General features: G+C 39.7%; 1 protein-coding gene and 1 non-coding gene across 2 annotated transcripts; both read right to left on the reverse strand.

The window, feature by feature from the left end:
- Positions 1 to 236: 236 nt before the first annotated feature.
- ASPA (aspartoacylase) lies at positions 237 to 16,906 on the reverse strand. Its single transcript, XM_066366254.1, has 6 exons — positions 16,520 to 16,906; positions 12,149 to 12,344; positions 10,552 to 10,645; positions 8,448 to 8,555; positions 6,069 to 6,178; positions 237 to 1,028 (listed from the first exon to the last, which is right to left on the reverse strand). The coding sequence occupies exons 1-6, from the start codon at positions 16,753 to 16,755 to the stop codon at positions 831 to 833; spliced, it is 942 nt and encodes a 313-aa protein (XP_066222351.1). The 5' UTR covers positions 16,756 to 16,906; the 3' UTR covers positions 237 to 830.
- Positions 13,498 to 13,629, reverse strand: LOC136396071 (small nucleolar RNA SNORA5). Its single transcript, XR_010749496.1, has one exon. It is a non-coding gene; the product is annotated as a small nucleolar RNA SNORA5 (small nucleolar RNA).
- Positions 16,907 to 20,513: the final 3,607 nt, after the last annotated feature.

A 20,513-nucleotide genomic window follows, 5' to 3' on the forward strand; every position in this document is an offset into this window, starting at 1 on the left:
AAGACTTCCTCATATGTTGGTTGCAAATGAGGGCAAGTGTGTTCTTTCAAAAGAAGTGATAACTGTGGCGAATGTGCTTCTTCCAACTTTCCCTAATTGGAAAGGAACCTCAGTGTCTCAAGGGGCATGTGAGACATCGGAAAGAGGCTGTCAGTGCTCTGAGGTCAGTGCAGAACCCGTGGACTCACAGGGCAGCGATGTCTTGTGTGGCTCACTGTCTGTGGACAAAGGACCATTCAGAATTTTTTGATTTATTCATAGAGTCAACTTTACAATCATCTGTCATTTCTTGTTCACATTTCATCTTCAGAAGAACATTTAAAAATCTCTTATGGCTATCACAACTCTTGCTAAAGTTCATAGGCTGGATACTCAATATAGTATCATTCATTGAAATGTGGAAAAGTTAAAGATAGTAAATCTGCGCTGTTGGCTTTTAGTAGCATCATACATTACATGAAAACATACATTTAATTCTATGCTCAAGTTAATAACTTTTTGTATCTAATATCTATTTCAATTTAAAAATTTGAATTTAAAAACTTTATTAAGAATGTTAAACTATCAAAATATGATTTATAAAAAACTATACAGAAATAAGAAATACACTTCTTTGGGTAAGCTATGTATACAATAAATACCTTTAAAAGATAATCATTAATTTATTTATCAATTCATTCAAGATTTTGCTTCAATAGCCACTCTGTGCAAGGCACCAAACTAGATCTTGGGATGTGAATAAAACACATTAACTAAAGCACAATCCTGCCCTTCGGGGGCTTACAAACTAGTAGAGTTTTTCAAGATATTGTATAACAAAGAAGTGATTTCTAATGTAAAGAGGAGCAAATACTTTTTGCATTGAGTGTTAGTTTAGTCGTCTTTGCAAAAGCTTCTTTCTTTTCATAATATGCGGCCTCATTTACGAAGACCGGGTACACAGTACAGTCACCACCCAATGGAATAGTCTTTCCATCAAGAGTTAAAAATACAGGATCTTCAGGGCACAATGGTTTCCAGTCTTGATCCTCCCAGGAAACAATTAAAATACATAAATTACATTCAATTTTTCTCCTAGTTCAGAACTTTTATGTGAAGCTGTAGACAACTAAAACATTATAGCACTTGATTCTTTTAAAGAGGTACTTGAGAGATAAGGTGAGAGGCCTGAGTGATTTAACTAAACTTAGACTGAGTAGTGATTTGGCAGCCGTTTTAAGAGTTTCCCTTTTAATGTTTATAATGGACACATGTAATTAGAGTTTGCTTCAATATTGAGTTTGCCTTGAATGTTGCCAAAAAGATTTGTAATATTAAAAGGCAAAATTTAATGCATGTGTCCCTTAGAGTATTCTCTGACTCTTGCCGGCTGAAGTTAAATTCTGTTCAGCAAATTTAGGGACTATCCATTAAGAGTCTTCTGTATGCAAGACATCCCTTTTGGGAATATAAAAACAAGTAACGTTGTGCCTATGTACAAGGAGATCTATTCTGATGGGGACTGGTGAGAGGTGGGGCGGTCTGGAAAGAGTCTAAGATACGATGGGTGTTTTCCATACCTGCCGCCACATTATAGATAACAAGTGAATTAGTTGAAAGGTCCCATACCAGCAATTTGGAAATTTGCGCCCTCAAACACCAATGTTGTCACACCACAGGGAGCCTAGAGCAGATCTTCTCAAACTTGGATATGATTGAGAATCACATAAGGATTTTGTTAAAATGCATGTTCTGATTGTCTGAGGTAGGGGCCTGAGAGTCAGCATTTAAAACACTTCCCAGAAGCAGCAACAGCAGCATGAGACTCTGTTAGAAAAGCAGAGTTTTGTTTCTCACTCACACCTACTAAATCAAGATCTTCCTGTTAACAACCCCCCAGAGATTCACATGCACAACACTGACGTTTGAGAGGCGCTGTCTTACAACAGTTTTCTCAACCCTGGCTGCTCTTCGTCATTTCCTAGGATGCTTAAAAAATACCGTGGAGGCACTGGCCCCATCTAAGACATGTCAAACCAGAGTCTCAAGAGTGGGGCTCAGGCATCAATTTTTAAATTTATATGCAGAAAAATTCATTTTTTTGTGTGGAAGTTCTATGAGTTTTGACAAGTCACAGCATAGAGTCATATAACCATATAGCTGTGTAATCAAGACACATAATTCTATCACAAACTTCCCCCAATTCCTTCAGGCTACTCACTTATAGGTCATCTTTCTTTTCTTTCTTCCTTCCCTACTTCCTTCCCTTTCTTCCTTCCCTCCTTTCTTCCCTTTCTTTTTTCCTTCCTTCCTTCCTTCCTTCCTTCCTTCCTTCCTTCCTTCCTTCCTTCCTTCCTTCCTTCCTTCCTCCCTCCCTCCCTCCCTCCCTCCCTCCCTTCCTTTCCCTTGCCTTCCTTCTCTTCTCTTCTCTTCTCTTCTCTTCTCTTCTCTTCTCTTCTCTTCTCTTCTCTTCTCTTCTCTTCTCTTCTCTTCTCTTCTCTTTTCTTCTCCTTCCTTCCTTCCTTCCTTCCTTCCTTCCTTCCTTCCTTCCTTCCTTCCTTCCTTCCTTCCTTCCTTCCTTCCTTCCTTCCTTCCTTCCTGATAGTAACCGTTTATGTTTATTGAGGGCTTATTTGGTATCAGATACCATTCTGATCTGTGTACACATACTTGCTGATTTAATCCTCAAAACAAGTCACTCTATGACACAGGCGGTATTATCATCACTGTCTTAGAGATGAGGAAACTGAAGTACAGTGGGTTAAATAATATTCTTGAGGAAGTGGAGGGCCAAGATTCCTTGTTGCTCAGGCTGGAATCCCGGGAGTTGTCCTGCATTCCCCACTCTTCCTGATCAGGCAGTCAACATATCCTGTTGACTCTGCCTTCAGAGCTGCTCTCCACCTGGCCCATCTTACTCACCTGCTCTAACTCAGGGCACCTCCGTATCTTTCTTTTACTTTTTAATTTCTTTTTTAAAATTGAATTTATTGGAATGATATTGGTTTGCAAAACCATACAGGTTTCAAGTATACAACTCAAAAAAATTTTCTCTGCACATTGCATCTTGTGCCCATCGCCCCAAGAAAAGTTCCTTGCCACCCCCATTTCCCTGCCTCTGCCCCCCTCCACCTTGCCCCCACCTCCGTTTCCCTCTGGCTACCACCACAGTTTACTATTTAAAATCCGCAGGTGATTCCAGGGGACAGCAGGACAGCGTGGCTGAGAACTACTGCTCTGGACCAGGGGCTGTCAGTCAGAGGGGGCCCAGAACAACTGAAGGGGCCTCTCAACACACTGCGGGCAAGCCCCCTGCAGAGATCCCACTAGTGTGCTGCTGCCCAGACCTGAGCCACAGCAAAATCAGCGGTGAGCCTTATTGATTTCCTGTCTCTGCCTTGATGAATTAAATCAGACACTTTGGGGGCCTAGGGATCAGGATTTCAAAAGCTCCCCAGGTGGTTCTCCTGCGGGCTGAGTTTGAAAAGCACTGTTGTAGTGCTTTTCCGATAGGCTGCAGCTATTCGGGGCGATGTTCCCAATTCCAGTGAGCATCCTTGATTAAGAACCATCATTCTTAGCCCTGGCCAGTTGGCTCAGGGGTAGAGTGTCAGCTATGCCATGCATGTGGAAGTCCCAGGCTCAATTCCCAGTCCGGGCACACAGGAGAAGCGCCCATCTGCCTCTCAACCCTTCCCCCTCTCCTTCCTCTCTGTCTTTCTCTTCCCCTCCTGCAGCCAAGGCTCCACTGGAGCAAAGTTGGCCTGGGTGCTCAGGATGGCTCCATGGCCTCTGCCTCAGGCGTTAGAATGGCTCTGGCCACAACCGAGCAACACCCTAGATGGGCAGAGCATCGCCCCTTAGTGGGCATGCTGGGTGCATCCCTATTGGGCACATGTGGTAGTCTGTCTGACTGCTTCCCTGCTTGCCTTCCTGCTTCTAACTTCGGAAAAAAAAAAAGAGAGAGAGAGAGAGAGCCACCATTCTTAGAATAAAATCTGAATTTGTAACCAGGTCCCTGCCTGTGTCCCTGTGTCTCTGGCTCCAGGGTCTACTATCCCCCTCTATTCACTCCATTATCTCCATTGACACAGGTCTTCTTGCTGTTCCCCTACACTTCAAGTCCCTTCAGGCCTCAGGGCCTTTGCACTTGTTTTCCACAAAGCTATCTTCCAGGTTCCAGTCTCAATGCCTTCATCTCAGAGATGGCTTTTCCTGACCACTCCAGTGAATAGGAACCCTTTGTTAACCTTCACTTTATTACTCTGTTTCATTTTTTATAGCACTTATTACAATTTGAAATGATCGAGTTAGGTGTTGCTTACTTCTTCATTCCCCCTCAATTAGTATGGAAGCTCTGTGGGGAACCTTGTCTATTTTGAATCTCAAGGCCCAGAACAGGCTGGACCTGAAATATTTCAATTATTTATTGAAATAACTAACCAACCAATCCCTCCTGTAGAATACTGAGCAGTTTCTTATTGCCTAGCAAATCAAAACTATCCTTTCTGATTTTCAAGACTACCACTAGCCTTGTTTGTTACTGATCTCATTAATCTCACTTCTCTGCTTCCCGAGGATGATTTTTGTGCTTCTCAGGATCCCTGAGGAATAGAAAACTTTAGAAATGCTGTGTAGCCTGATCAGGCGATGGCACAGTGGATAGAGCATTGGACCGGGGCACGGAGGACCCAGGTTCGAAACTCTGAGGTCACCGGCTTGAGTGTGGGCTCATCTGGTTTGAGCAAGGTTCACCAGCTTGAGTCCAAGGTTGCTGGCTTGAGCAAGGAGTCACTCAGTCTGCTGTAGCCCCCCGGTCAAGGCACATATGAGAAAGCAATCAATGAGCAACTAAGGTGCCACCACAAAGAATTGATGCTTCTCATCTCTCTCCCCTCCTGTCTGTCCCTATCTGTCCCTCTCTCTGTGTCTCTCTGTCTCTGTCACAAAAAAAAAAAAAAATCCTGTGTAGTAGCTGTGATGACATCATCACCTTGGCCTCTGTTTATTGTTCTTGCTATTTTGGAACCCATAGTACTTTCTGCCTCCCCCTCACCCCCAATCTTTATCTTTCTTTTCAAACACTGCTTAAATCTCCTTCTTCAGGTTTTCCCTTGTGTCCCCTAAGGCACACAGTAGGATTTGCTCCACTAGTCTGTATTTTTTGGCAGGCTACTTCATTTAGTCCTAAGTCTGAAAGATATTCTTAGGGCCATTAAATAGGCATTTGAGCTGGATTTCTGGTTTTCCACACTAATTACCTGGCCAAAAGATCAGATTATCTCACAGTGGGGTCTAGGCATTGTTATTTTTTAAAGGGCTCTCTAGGCAATGTGTGGCCAGGGCTGAAAGCCCAGGATGACCAGGTCATCCCCCAGGTCTCTCCTATCTCTGCAGTCTGAGGGTGTGTAAGGTACTCTCAGTGGGAACAGATGTTTTTGATTTTTGGAATCTGCTCCTCCTGCAGATCCAAACCTCCTACTCTCTCTCAAGAGCCTCCCCCCCACACCTTCACTATGCCATCATTGATCAAACCTGACAAGAAGCAGATATGGGGGACCTGAGGAGAGTCAAGAGATGGTGGCAGAAAACATTCCAAAGAGAGAAGTTTTGATAGTTTTGCTCTCTGAGGTGATCACAGGGCGGTGGCGGCGATGTGGTGAACTGCAGAGAACATTACTTCTGGGAAGGATCTAATTTCTCAGCCTCTGTTTTCTTTTGTTAAAATAAACATAGTAATTCCTACCCATTGCCCTTGGGTGGAAATTTTACCTTCTCCGAGAGCCCTTGTCTGACCACCCTTCCCTGTCTGATTATTCTCATATAGCATTTGCTTAAAGTATACTTTAGATGTTAGTATATCTAGACTGTGACTTCTACAAGAGCATAGACCATGTTCAGTGATGTATTCCTACAGCCAGCACAGGATACACTTAAAATATATATATTTATTGAGTGAAGGTCTGCTCACCTTCCTACACAGCAGGGTGTTTGAGCATACAGCAAATGAGCCCGTGTCTGGAAAATGCTCTATGAACTATAAAATTCTACTCAAAGGAAGAGTATTTTAAAGAAACAGCAAATGTTACCTGCAGATTAGGGTGGATAATAGCAGCGATTTCTCCATTTTCATTTCTGGGATAGTCAACTTTCTCCATTATTTTATAGACTTCAATAGCACAAGGAGGAAATTCTTTTCCTATGGCAAAAACAATATGTATAAATAGCATCTGAAAACAGGAAGTTCATATTTTAAAGGAAGAACAGAAACAAAAAGTGAAGCCATCATAAAGTTGAGAATTGAATGTCAACTGTAACAGAAATAAAAAGAAAAGACAAGGAGAAGACATTATTTTGGTTAAGGATGTTCATAAACAACACTAACGGTGCTCTTTCCATGTTAGGTAAAAACCACCAAGCTGACAGTCTAAATTAACTCGTTTAAAAAATCTAGATTACAGAATCCTTTGCTTAAAAGAAATGTTACAGGGAAGAGCATTAAAACAGATAGAAGAACTGCTCTGGTTTAGAGTGTGTAGGGGCTGGCTGCCCTGGAGCTACTGGGACAACGACTAGATCCCTATGGCTGTGGGAGCAATCTACGGACTATGATTTGAAAACCATGTTTTTCCATTCAGGTCTGTGGCCTTCTACTTGGGTATATCATTTCTTAACATATTATAGTCCCACACTTACTTTTTGAAGGGTTTCTTGTGACTAAGTGGTGACCTGCCCAATACCAGGCCTATTAGACAGTATTAACCTGTCCCCAGACAAAGGTGGTGAAAAGCTGACTTTGGAGTCAAAGGATTTCTAAGGACAGAAATAATTCTGTGTTTGCAGAAGGTGAACAATCTGAGGTTGGGGAATTGTACTCAGCACGGCCCTGAACTACTCACCAGCTTTGTCACTATAATGGCCCATTCCTCAACAACAATTTGAACTCAGCCTGTTGAAATAATTATTTACATAGGATGTCTTTTTTATTTTACTTTTGTCCTAATTAATGAAATTTAAAGTAAATGAATCTTTTTAATAATTAAAGACTATTTTTTTTGCATTTTTAGATTTACCAAACAAATGAGCAGATAATAGAGTTTCATATATCTATTGTACCAATTACATTATTAATTACACACAATACACAAATACATCATTCTTCTTGAAAACAATTAAAACAAATTTAACCTGTTTCTTTTTCCCTCCCCTCCCCAATAATCACTGCTTTGTTTGGCAATTTTCTAGAATTTTCCTGTACACTAACATATCTACATGTGTATCGTCTAATAAGTGTTTATTATTATTATTGTTATTATTATTTTTGTATCTTTCTAAAGCTGGAAACGGGGAGAGACGGTCAGACAGACTCTCGCATGTGCCCGACCGGGATCCACCCGGCACGCCCACCAGGGGCGATGCTCTGCCCACCAGGGGGCGATGCTCTGCCCCTCCAGGGCGTCGCTCTGCCGCGACCAGAGCCACTCTAGCGCCTGGGGCAGAGGCCAAGGAGCCATCCCCAGCGCCGGGCCATCTTTGCTCCAATGGAGCCTTGGCTGCGGGAGGGGAAGAGAGAGACAGAGAGGAAGGAGGGGGGGCGGGAGAAGCAAATGGGCGCTTCTCCTATGTGCCCTGGCCGGGAATCGAACCCTGGTTCCCCGCACGCCAGGCTGACGCTCTACCGCTGAGCCAACCGGCCAGGGCCATATTGTTATTATTTTTAAGAAATTGGTATACTGCATGTGTTGGTCTTAATTTTGCTTTCTTTAATTAACAATGTATTTCAAAGACTTCCCATGTTAGTTTAACTGTTTACCAATCAATGGATATGCAGGCTTTTCTACTGCTTTGTTGTCACAGACAATGCTGTGGTAACCACCCTTGTCTATGACACATTGGGTGTGCATATGCTTGTGTTTCTGTGAGATGTGGAATTACTGGGTCATAAGATTTGTGCATTTTCAGAAGTGGATACTGTAAAATTATTCTCTAGTGTGTCTTTACCCTCCCCCTTTCCTATACCCTCACCAACATAATATAATCAGGTTTTATATCTTCCTACTCTAACAGGAGTAGGAAGTGGATTCTCATTTTAATTTGCATTTCTCTAATTACTAGTGATATTGGACATATTTTTATATGTTTATTGGAAATTTGTATTTCTTAGTAAATATTTGTTTTTTAAAATGGAGGATAATAGAAAAATGAGGACTTTATTTGGAGAGCTTTAACTGGTAGCTGCTTTTCTTGACTGTGTCTACTCTGGTCATAGAGGAATGGATGACGTGAATGAAATGAAAAAGAAAATAAAGCACCTGATATCCTGAGCATGGCAATTTTGACCAAGGTTACAATTGCTATTTCAGCGTTTAGTCATGATGTGTGCTCATCTCATCTCCCTTTTCTGATATATTCACACACACATGCACACACGCTAACAATTAAGATAACAACTCACACCTATTACTTACCTTCATTGAAGTTATGTATAAAATCAAGAGCATATTTAATCATTTTTCTCATTAGGTCCAAAATATCAGCTCTCAGAACCCCTTGAGGCTGGGGGCCTACTTCTATACCTAGGTACAGAATGAAAGATGGTCATTTATATAAGTATTAGAATGTATTATAAAATTAAGCATTTTAATATATCAAGATCTAAAATCCCATCATTAAAAATTGACAAAAAACCCCCACTTAGCATCATTAAAAATATTTGAGATGTAATGTTGGGCAAAAAATAAAGCAGAATACTTACATGTGCAAGTTATATGGCCAGTGAATAAAAATTGGGAAAACATAGAAAAATCAAAGAGCTGTCAATATTGTCAAAAATTAAAAGATCATAATATGGTAAAAGGCATAGACAAATATATACTGCAAAATGAAAAGCTGCCAAGCATGTCAATAAGTATGTGTTATTGCTAAGAGCAGAATTGCCCCGCAAACATCATGGACCAAGATTGCTTTTTCAACGTTTGAAAATCATACACTTTACTTGCTGACACAGAGAAACAGGACCTCCATCCCCTATTGTAGCATTTGGTTTATTTTAAATAATTATCTAGACTTGGAGATCTAGCTTGCTCCAACTGAGGCTTTGATTATGCACCACAAAAGTATCAATAACTGGCCCTGGTTGGTTGGCTGAGTGGTAGAGTGTTAGCCTGGCATGTGGATGTTCCAGGTTTGATTCCCAGTCAGAGCACACAGGAGAAGTGCCCATCTGCTTCACCACCTCTCCCCTTCTCGTCTCTCTCTCACTCTCTCTTCTCTTCCTGCCATAGCTAGATTGAGCCAGTTGGCCCCAGGTACAGAGGATGGCTCTGTGATCTCCGATTTAGGCCTAAGAGCTCAGTTGCTGAGTAATGGAGGAATGCGCCGGATGGGCAGAGCATCGCCCCCAACTGGGCTTGCAGGTGGATCTTGGTCAGACCACATGCAGGAGTCTGTTTCTCTGCCTCCTCTCCTCTCCCTGAATTAAAAAAATATATATACAAGATACTTTTAAATTTGTTTACATTGTTTGACAACTTTTTTGTGTGTGACAGAGACAGAGAGAGAGACAGATAGGGACAGACAGACAGGAAGGGAGAGAGAGGAGAAGCATCAATTCTTTGTTGTGGCACCTTAGTTGTTCATTGATTGTTTTCTCATATGTGCCTTGACGGGGAGAGGAGCAGGCACAGCAGAGCGAGTGACCCCTTGCTCAAGCCAGCGACCTTGGGCTCAAGCTGATGAATCTCGTTCAAACTGATGAACCTGCGCTCAAGCCGGTGACCTCAGCGTTTTGAACCTGGGTCCTCCTCATTCCAGTCTGACGCTCTATCCACTGTGCTACCGCCTGGTCAGGCTTGACAATTTGTTTTTAAAGTAAATTGCTCTTTACTTTAAAAACCATCTGAAATCTAACAGAAAAGATTTTAATTTGTGACAGCAATTTTAATGATTATAATATAGTCTGCCAGTAATTATGCTAATAGGTCACTTAGGAAAGAGACAGAATGTAGAAAAAAGAGACTATTTGTGTGAGAAGGTGTATGGGAAGGCATACTTGCACAGTGGAAGTTCCAGAAAGCAAAGGTGATTTCACAGCCCAGTAACTGACAGAGCAAACAAGAGAATGGGTAAGGTTTATGGGAGACTCTAGTGCAAAGAAGGGGCTAATCGGGATGTTAGGAGAAGATTTTCCATGGATCTTTTGTGTTTCTGCACATCTTGCCAGCAAGCCACTGACTGCTTTGATTCCAAATCATTACTCAAGATGTTTGTATAGTGAATAGTACTGAAAGATAAGAATGATATCTTCCTTGGAGCAAAAGGCAGGCATGTTTATTGTACATTATAAAAGATTCAAGTTCCTTTGGCTCATTGGTTCTCTCATGGAATGCAGAAAGCTGCTCAACGAAACTGAGAATATTTTATATAGTTTGAGCTTACTTGGAGTAGGTTTGCTTATTACTTGAGCCACAGTGATGAGCAAGGTAGCTATAAATATTCTTAAAAAATTAATTTTCTCAGCATTTCATCTAGGACTTATTTTATTTAGTTTTGACTATAGAAAATATGACTTACCAACAGGATACTTGGCTATTGAACGAGTGGTTGCATATTTGAGGGAAGGATGCTCAATAAGATAAACATAGCAGGGTAATGGAGCCAAAGAAGTCTGAAATGAATTGAAAACATCTTTCTCATTATGGCAACCACATGCTTTGTTCTCTTTGCTGCAAGAGAGTCAATAAAGCCTTCAACTTGTTTTACTATATAGTAAACTAAGTAGGTAACTTAGTAAGACAGCTTTTATGAAACATACTCTAAAATTCAATGTTGTTATTAAAGCTTGAGAAAATATAAAAATTACATATAAAATCAAATTGTACATAGCTTTCTAGGTAAAACATAAATTCTCAAGAACTAAGATTAAAAAATATGAAATAAATTTTCCTTTGGAATGGATTTGGTTATTTCTTGTTTCATCACTGGTTACACTTACTATTTGTCTTAGTATTGCTCTGAAAGAATTCTGTGTCTACTCCTGTGGTACAAGTCTCAGTAGGATGCTGGGTAACTCCTCCCACCTCCACTTATCTGAATGAGATTTTAAGACAAGCCTCTCAGTTTTGATAACAATGCCAGCCATGCCGTTTCCATGCCTGGCAACCCAAGCATTCAACTCTCCTTCAATGAGCAACAAGGAATAGCTACATTATGATCTCCTACCGGAACTATCTAGTTATTGTGAAAAACTCAAAGGAAACTAAAATAATAGTTAATCTTTATTGTCTGCTGGGTGGGTATTAGGCTAAATGCTTTAAAAACTTTATCTGATTTAAGGCTCTTAACAGCCTTATTCGTAAATGTTGTTACTACGTCAACTTTATAAAATGAGGAAAGCAAGATTTTGGGAGTTGAGTATCTATCTGTCCAAGGTTAGTGAATGAGAAAGTCGGGATTTGAACCCAGGTTTTCCTGGTTACATGGGTCAGACTCTTTTCACTAAATCATGCTAGCTCTCTGGATATAAAGATATTTGTTATACAATAATAAGCATACAGAGCACTACTTGTGTTTTTTCTTAGTTGTTATTTTCTAGCAAGTTTTCTCTAGCTATATGCACTGGATAGCTGAATTTTTCATTTTGTGGATTTCTGAGACTTGAAATGATTAGCTGTATGAGGTACTGAAAGAACAGCTGTGTGCTGGGGTGGCTGAGTCAAGTGGAGAGAAGGGCAGGCCTAAGGAGAGTCAGTCTCTTTATCATTGATCTATAGTCAACATTAAATGACTATTTCTTGAGCTTCCTAAAGCTGTAATTGAACAACTTCAAGCACACCATTTTAAATTTGGTATTAGTTTTACCAAAGAGCCTATGGTTTGGTAAATGTCTGGTAAAGATTTACCAAAGAGCCTATGTTTGGTAAAGATTTATAATTTTATAGACACAAGAATCTACAAATTTTTTATTATTTTAACCACTATATTTATTATTTTACTCATTTCCTCTCCCTTTTCTCCTGCCTGTCACCACAGCCTCCATTCTGATGCTCCTCCCACTTCCCCATCTTTCTGAGACTCACCCTCCTGATACTTTTCTGGTTAGTTTAGATCTACAGTTGACTTAAATGTACAGGTCTTATGCTAACTTGTAAATTAATAACATTGACATTACCTTAATATAATGAAACATCTGAATTAAAAAGTCATTCCTGGAATCTTCAAGAATAAGAGTGCACCCCATGTTAGAAGTAGTATTGTGAAGGTCAAAAATAACATCATAGGAATCTTTACTGAGTTTTGGACCAAATACTTGATTTATTTCTTGAGCCCTTCTCACTTCATATGGCAAATCCTCTGACATTTTTTTGCTGTTATTAGCAGAAAGAAAAAGATGAATAATATTTGTGGCTAATATAACACAAATATATAATAAGAACACAATGTCTAAGGAACCAGTTGCCAAACCTTTAATATGAAAAAACTGTGAAGGAGGGGAAACATATTTGACAACTTTACAAATGAAAAATTACGTTTTTCCCTTCATTTTATTCTATGTAATGTTGCATTGGCATGCTTGCAAATAATATTTCATTTATGTGCCTGTCAAAGGATGGGCATTTCAAACAGATTTACCATTTGACTTAACTTCGAACAAAATTTACCCACTGATTTAATCAATGGTTTCTTAGTAGTTATGTGCACTGAGCTATTATAGAACTAGACAATCAAATGCAATTTTTTTCCCTCTAGCATAAATTTCAGTGCATAAAACAGTTAAAGATTAGATAGTGTTCATATCAAAGATTAGATAATGTTCTAATTAAGGATTCTTAACTCAGGTCCAGGAACCTCTAGTCATCCAAATATAAGTCTACAAATCCTTAGAACTGCAAAAACTTTGCATGTGTATGCATATCTTTTTCTTGGATAAAGGTTTAACAGTTTTTATTGAATTTTGAAATGAGTCTCTACCAGGCCCCTTCCCCCTTCTGGCAAGGGTTAAGATATATATTTTTTCTTACTATATATGATGATGATTTAAATTTATTCTTCCTCATTAAACCATTCAACTATTTCTCTATACTTCCATCTACATATTTCTATTTCCTGACTATTTGCACCTGGATAATTACTGCCTGGAATGTAATCAAGAAGATGGAGCAGCTGTTTAATGAGTAGGAAGCAAAAACTATGAGGACAAGAGCTGCATGCTAAGGATGGTGCAGTGGGAAGAAGGAAGAAGCCTGTGGCATTGATATTATTGAGCAACTGCATCTCTGGATTTATTATTTGTGAGGAAGAAAACCTTAGTTTTTAAGTCACTGTCTTCTGGTTTCCATTATATGTAACCAAACATATTATGCTTATGAACATATAAGTTCATTTTAAAAGTTAATTCATATAACAGCTCTATTAGGTCTTCTTACTTGCAAATGATTTGCTTCCAATTCTCCTGCATATAAGTAAACGACTAGCCACCCAGTTGCTCAGAGTCAAGGCTTGAAGTCTTTTTTTTTCTTTCCATATCCACAGCTAAACTTATCCCCAGGTCCCAGGGCAGGAACCCAGAGCCCATGAGCGGTGGAGCTTGCTGTAGCAGCCATCTGGGCCAGCCCCTGCTATGGGGGGAGCAGGGAAGGCTTGAAGTCTTAAAAAGATAACGGACACTTCGAGTTCTCATTCCAAGTTCTAAGGAAGCGTCCAAGCAGGCATCCCCAAACTACGGCCCGCGGGCCGCATGTGGCCCCCTGAAACCATTTATACAGCTCCCGCCGCACTTCCGGAAAGGGGCACCTCTTTCACTGGTGGTCAGTGAGAGGAGCACTGTATGTGGTGGCCCCCCAACGGTCTGAGGGACAGTGAACTGGCCCCCTGTGTAAAAAGTTTGGGGACCCCTGGTCCAAAGGATGAAGTTGAAAGAAGAGGCAGAGAAGATCCTAAAGGGTGCATTGGCTATACTAAGTTACTTACACCTATTCTGGCCAAGAGATTTTTGAATAATTTTCAGCAAGGGAGAGGCATGATTAAGATCAGCATGTTAGGATGACCCTTATGGCTGCTACCATACAGACTCCATGGCAGGAAGGACCGGAGTAAGGCCGGATGCAGAAAGATGCTTCTGGAGGCGACTCCAATTGCCCAAAGAAATAAACTAAGGTTGTGAAAATGGAGAGGAAGATTGAATTTGAAAAATATTCAAGACTTAGTGATGCACTAGATGTGGGGTGATAAGGAGCAAAGAAGGTTCTAAGATGAGGATTAGGTGGGTAATGGTGTCATCACTGAGATGGAGAACACAGGAAAAGTAATTCTGGAGAGGAAGAACAGGAGAAGATAATTTATCTATCTCGTAAGTTTCCATAACCACCCTGAGAGAGAACTGTCTAGCTTCTGGATAGTGTTAAAATGTAAGCAGTAGAAAGTGAATTTATTTTAAGAGACTGCTTTCATTAAAATGCATGTTATTGAGCGGTCATAACAAGAAAACTCACCCTAGTCCAGTGGTCCCCAACCTTTTTTGGGCCACAGACTGGTTTAATGTCAGAAAATATTTTCACAGACCGGCCTTTAGGGTGGGACGGATAAATGGACCACGTGACTGAGACAAGCGTCAAGTCTTAGACCAGAGGTCCCCAAACTTTTTACACAGGGGGCCAGTTCACTGTCCCTCAGACCATTGGAGGGCCAGACTATAAAAAAAACCATGAACAAATCCCTATGCACACTGCTCATATCTTATTTTAAAGTAAAAAAACAAAACTGGAACAAATATAATATTTAAAATAAAAAACAAGTATCAATAAATTTAAATCAACAAGCTGACCAGTATTTCAATGGGAACTATGGGCCTGCTTTTGGCTAATGAGATGGTCAATGTGCTCCTCTCACTGACCACCAATGAAAGAGGTGCCCCTTCCGGAAGTGCTGTGGGGGCCAGATGAATGGCCTCAGGGGGCTGCATGCGGCCCACGGGCCGTAGTTTGGGGACCCCTGTCTTAGACAGATGTAACAGAGGGAATCTGGTCATTTTTTTTTTTTTTTTTTTTTTTTTTACAGAGGCAGAGATAGACAGGGACAGACAGACAGGAACGGAGAGAGATGAGAAGCATCAATCATCAGTTTCTCGTTGCGCCTTGCGACTTCTTAGTTGTTCATTGATTGCTTTCTCACATGTGCCTTGACCGTGGGCCTTCAGCAGACTGAGTAACCCCCTGCTGGAGCCAGCGACCTTGGGTCCAAGCTGGTGAGCTCTTTGCTCAAGCCAGATGAGCCCGCACTCAAGCTGGCGACCTCGGGGTCTCGAACCTGGGTCCTTCCGCATCCCAGTCCGAGGCTCTATCCACTGCGCCACCACCTGGTCAGGCGGAATCTGGTCATTTTTAAAAAATAAAACATCGTTCAGACTTAAATATAAATATAAATAAAATGGAAATAATGTAAGTTATTTATTCTTTCTCTGTGGACTGGTACCAAATGGCCCACGGACTGGTACCGGTCCACAGCCTGGGGGTTGGGGACCACTGCCCTAGTCCATTTTAGAATTATTTGGGAAGTTAACATGTCATCTATAAGAGTTATTCTTCAACAAAGTCTTAACTCACAATGAGTTAGTTAATAGCTATTTTAGGTGAACAGATAAAAGTTTAATTGTGTTGACATAACCTTGGTCATGAAGACAAAGCATTTTTGAGATTATAATTTATGCTAGTAAAAATATGATTTGATACACAAAATATGACTATGTATAATTGCCCTGGTAAAAAATCTATCCTATAAAGTGAGGCATATTTGTACTAAAAGTAGTAACTATCTTTTGATCTGTGGCAAGATTATATTTAAGTAACTATAAACTCAAATCAGCCTGTTTTAGGAAATGAGCACATAAAGCAGTACTGTGTTAATTGTCCTTGTCCGCATTTAGATCATAGCTACTAGCTCACTCCTTACGGTAGAAACCATTTTTTGCACATAGCTTTGTACTTCCACAGTACCTAGTACAGTGCTCTGTGTAGAGTAGGTGTTTAATAATATTCTTAGATAAATGGAAGAAGGAAGTGGTAAAAAGAAAATACTTAGAAACCTACATATCTATAGTAGTAGCTATAATGATGTAAACAGAGGCAAAAAAAATTAATCAGAACATACCTAGAGTGTTAGGATTGGATACTTTTATTAAATAAATATCAATCAAAACATAACGCTTTTAAAAACTAGAACTTTATGCACTACCATAAATATAGTTGCATATAAACATAGTAGTAAATTGCTTAGAAAGCTAACAAATACATGGATATCCAAGTATAGTGACCAAATGCTCTAAAAGGCTTATAAAAGAGCATACGAATGCCCAGTTTAGAGAACTAAGCAATTCATAATGGAGTGTTACTAAAAGCGAAAGTGAACTTCACAATAGCAACTATACGTACAGACATAATAGCACATGCAAATACATATATGTGTTATTTCCCACACATACCACTTTTTACACACATGCACACACACACATGTACATGTATGCACATAACACAAAATATAGTCTTACCCAAGATTTGCAGGATCAAAAACTCGATTCAGGTCACAGTCAATGTATCTGGTACACTTCTTCACTGCTCTTGGGTTGGTGATAAACGGTTTTACCTCCAGCCCTGTTCTCTGAATCTCAGTGCCATTCTCTAGCCAATGCTTAACTAGAAATACTCCTGTTAGCTCATTCCCATGAGTTCCTCCGAAGATAGCAACCTTTTTTATGGGATCTCCAACAACATGACAAGAAGTCATTTTATCAAGTAATTTTATCTGATTTCTGCAAATCAGAGGAGAGGAGATCAAAGAAAACTCAATTTCTTAAGAAAAGCTTAGAAATATAAGTCTAAATGAGACTTTAACCAAGTGCAAAGTGCAGAGTTCTCTTGAGCGGAGTTTATTTTAGTTTTCTGTAGTGAGTTCGGAGCCCTGTTTATTATAGGGACACTCCCTTCTTTAGTCCTGCCCTTTACCATATTTGGATCAAAATATGCAGAGATCAACTAGAGTTACAGCTGCTTACTTTAACTTCTAACTCCCTCAAATGGTTGGTAGATCTAAATGCAGTAATAAATTAGCATCTCATACTAATACAAAAATTGCATTTTCTCTTCAGTTAGAATGCCATCTATTGGTGCTTCCATGACTATTTGTAGTATTAAAAAGTTTATACTTTTCTATTCCTCAAAAATAAAAAAGTGGCCCATGAGATGTATATTATTATTCAATATTTATCATTTCCACTTGTATTTAAAAATATTTCTCCTCTGAAATGAGTTCAGGTGTTCGTTTGTTTTTTTCATCTGAGGCCATTTGAAACTCGTCTCTATAAACGCTAAAGGCAGATCCTCAGAGACTTCCTCTGGAACTGGTGTCCTTTTCTTCAGAATGCTTTCTTATGATCAGGGACACCAAAACCGAATCAATGATTCCTGGGCCTTACAAAGCTACTTTGAAACATGCCTTTAATTTCTTTCTCATGAAGTTTTTGGTAATTCTGTGAAGTGAAAAATCTTTCTCACTTTCTTGCCTCAATGCTAAAGAAAAAGCAGCTGTTAGTAATTTTCAAGACTTTGTAATACATGAAAACTCTTGGGGTGAGCTCCATATACTGACCAAATCATATAAGTTTAGTAGACACAGTAAGTCCAATTTGCTGGAAACAGTCTTTCCACTGGAATGTGTTACTCAAGACGGGGTCTTGTCAGGGGAAACCAGCTAGAATACCAACATGGTTACATTCTTTTGTAGAAATGATCCTGAACCAAATCCAATTTGATGTCACACACAATCATCCAGAAAGTCAGATATGATCAAGTACTGGAAACACTGTGTGTACTAGTAATGCCAGATTGTTTGATAGAGGCATAACATGATTAATTCAGAGTAACTGCTGAGTAGTTTAATTTATAATGTTCTCCTGCATGTGTTAGCTCAGTTTAGTCACATAACCACTTTTTAAGCTAGGAAGTGTTAGGTATTGACATCCCTATTACAGGGATAAAGGAAAGAGAAGTTAAGCCAGTTGATTAATGTTTTCTCAGCTACCAGGAGAAAAGTAGGCCTGGGACCCAGGTTTTCAGATTTTAACTTCAGTGTTTTTCACAGAACAATAGGGTGCTTCCTGTTAATTTTGGCCTTCCCCAAAGTTCTAATTTTGCTCATTTGGCATTCACATAAACAGTCACTGCAGTGGGCCCAGGAAGCAAACAAGCATACAGACAAAATCCCTGAGAGAAATGTTTGAATACTTCAAAACATTTAATAAACCAATTCTTATGTTCTTTCTTCAAAAGATTATAATGTAGAGATAAAGAAAGCAAAATAATAAAAATCTGAACATATATTAAAATGATTGTCCTAACCTAAAAGGCCCTGTAGTCTGTGATTTTCCTACCCACATCAATGTACACTTGCACACTTCAGTGTAGAGATGCTGAAAATGAGCACAAATATTCACAGATGATAGATTGTTTAGTTACTTTGGTTTTGAAAGCAGTTACCATGGTGAATTATTAACACTTGATTATATTTTGCTAGTTCTTTCCCCGCCGATTTGTGGTTAGTTCTGTCCTTTGCCCCAGTCTTTCTGGAAATGCTGCCTCAGTTATTTACTCATAGCTGGCACAGATAACTTGTATTATAAGGCTTGCTTTATGGAATTTTAACAGATCAGCACTTTGAAGCACATTTAACATTCATATGTTAAGTTTCCCTCACATGCAAAATGAATATCTTTGAGAGTTAATAAATTCCAGTAAATCTGTCCCATACTGACCTTGTTGATTGTCCATAGAGTTTGTCTTCTGTGGAATGCTTTATTAGAGAAAAGGAGAGCATTACCTTAGAACTAGAGCAGCAGAGGCCTTTCATATTTTTATATCAAATTAACTTCCAAAAAATTTTTAACACTAAAATTTTGAGCCCCACAAAAACCACATTTAACTTAATGTTTTGAAGTACGCAAAAGAATAAACCTAGTAATTTCCAGAACTACAAATGTTTTGTGGGGTAGTGGTGCCTGATTTACTGATAAAATAATGTGACTTAAAAGAAAGGGAGAATAAAATTTCCATAGTCATGGTTTTCCAGTAGATCAATGTCAGAAATTTTATGGGAGACAAATTTCAGGTTGGGATTGTTTTCAAAACAGTATGATTGAGAGAGAAAGGGGGTCTTCTCTCTGATATTGTATGTAAGGTGTCTCATATAATGTGGTGGTCCAGCAGTCATGTAATCAAACTATTCTCATTATTTTAATTTTCTTCTTCTTCTATGACCCTATTTCTGTCACCAATCTGACCAACTTTCTAGGTGGAAATAAATAATAATCATAAAAAGATAAGGATAGGATAGATAAGTTTATAAACTGCTAACAAAGATTTCACATTACTCATGTCTGTGTCCCTTACAGATGTAGCATAGGATATTGTTCGTACTGGGTTTACTACAATAGTTTTCTTTCTTTTTTTTAATTGACTTTAATGAGAGAGGAAGGAAGGGAGAGAGAGAGAGACAGGAACATCGATCTGTTCCTGTATGTGCCCTGACTGGAGATCAAACCAGCAACCTCTGTCCTTCTGATTGACGCTCTAACCAACCAAGCTATCTGGCAGGGGCACAGTAGTTTTCTTTTTAATGAGAAAACTATTTTTCAGGGATAGGTGGGTGTTGTGTAGAATGTATAGTATGTATATATGTATGTATTAGGTTAAAATTGGCTTCCTCTGGAAGCTTTTACTTATTTATTTTTTAAATAAATAAGTCTTTTCTCTGGAACCACGATGAATAACAAGTCTCTCCAGACATTTAAAGTCTTCTCTTTTTAAATTTTCTTTAGCGCGTGTGCAAGTGAGCAAGAGAGAGAGAGACAGGGACAGACAGATAGGAAGAGAGAGAGAGAGATGAGAAGCATCAACTTCTGTTGTGGCACCTTAGTTGTTCATGACTGCTTTTTCACATGTGCCATGACCAGGGGGGGCTCCAGCTGAGCCAGTGACCCCTTGCTCAAGCCAGTGACCCTTGGCTCAAGCCAAGTGGTCTTTGGGCTCAAGCCAAGTGGTCTTTGGGCTCAAGCCAGCAACCTTGGGCTTCAAGCCAGAGACCATGGGGTCATGTATATGACCCCATGCTCAAGCTGATGAGCCCACGCTCAAGCTGGATGGGCCTGTTCATAAACTGGAAGACCCTGGGATTTCAAACCTGGTCCTCAGTGTCCCAGGCTGATGCTCTACCCACTGTGCCACTGCCTGGTCAGGCTAAAGTCCTTTCTTCTCCAGATTAAATGAAGACTCTCTTACTTCAAACATATTCCAAAGTTTGGCATTAATGGTTTCAATATTAAATGGTCTCAGTATACCTCTAATCCTATCTCCTCCTAACACTTTCCTGTGTTTGACCTAATCTTCAGAAAAACTACTATTAAGTCTCATGGTGTCACAGTCCTAGGACTTTACCAATAACCTTTCTTCCATCTGTATGCCCTCTACAACTCTTTCCTTCACCCATTCCAG

The sequence above is a fragment of the Saccopteryx leptura genome, chromosome 2 (assembly GCF_036850995.1).
Source record: "Saccopteryx leptura isolate mSacLep1 chromosome 2, mSacLep1_pri_phased_curated, whole genome shotgun sequence".
NCBI classification, from domain to species: Eukaryota; Metazoa; Chordata; class Mammalia; order Chiroptera; family Emballonuridae; genus Saccopteryx; species Saccopteryx leptura.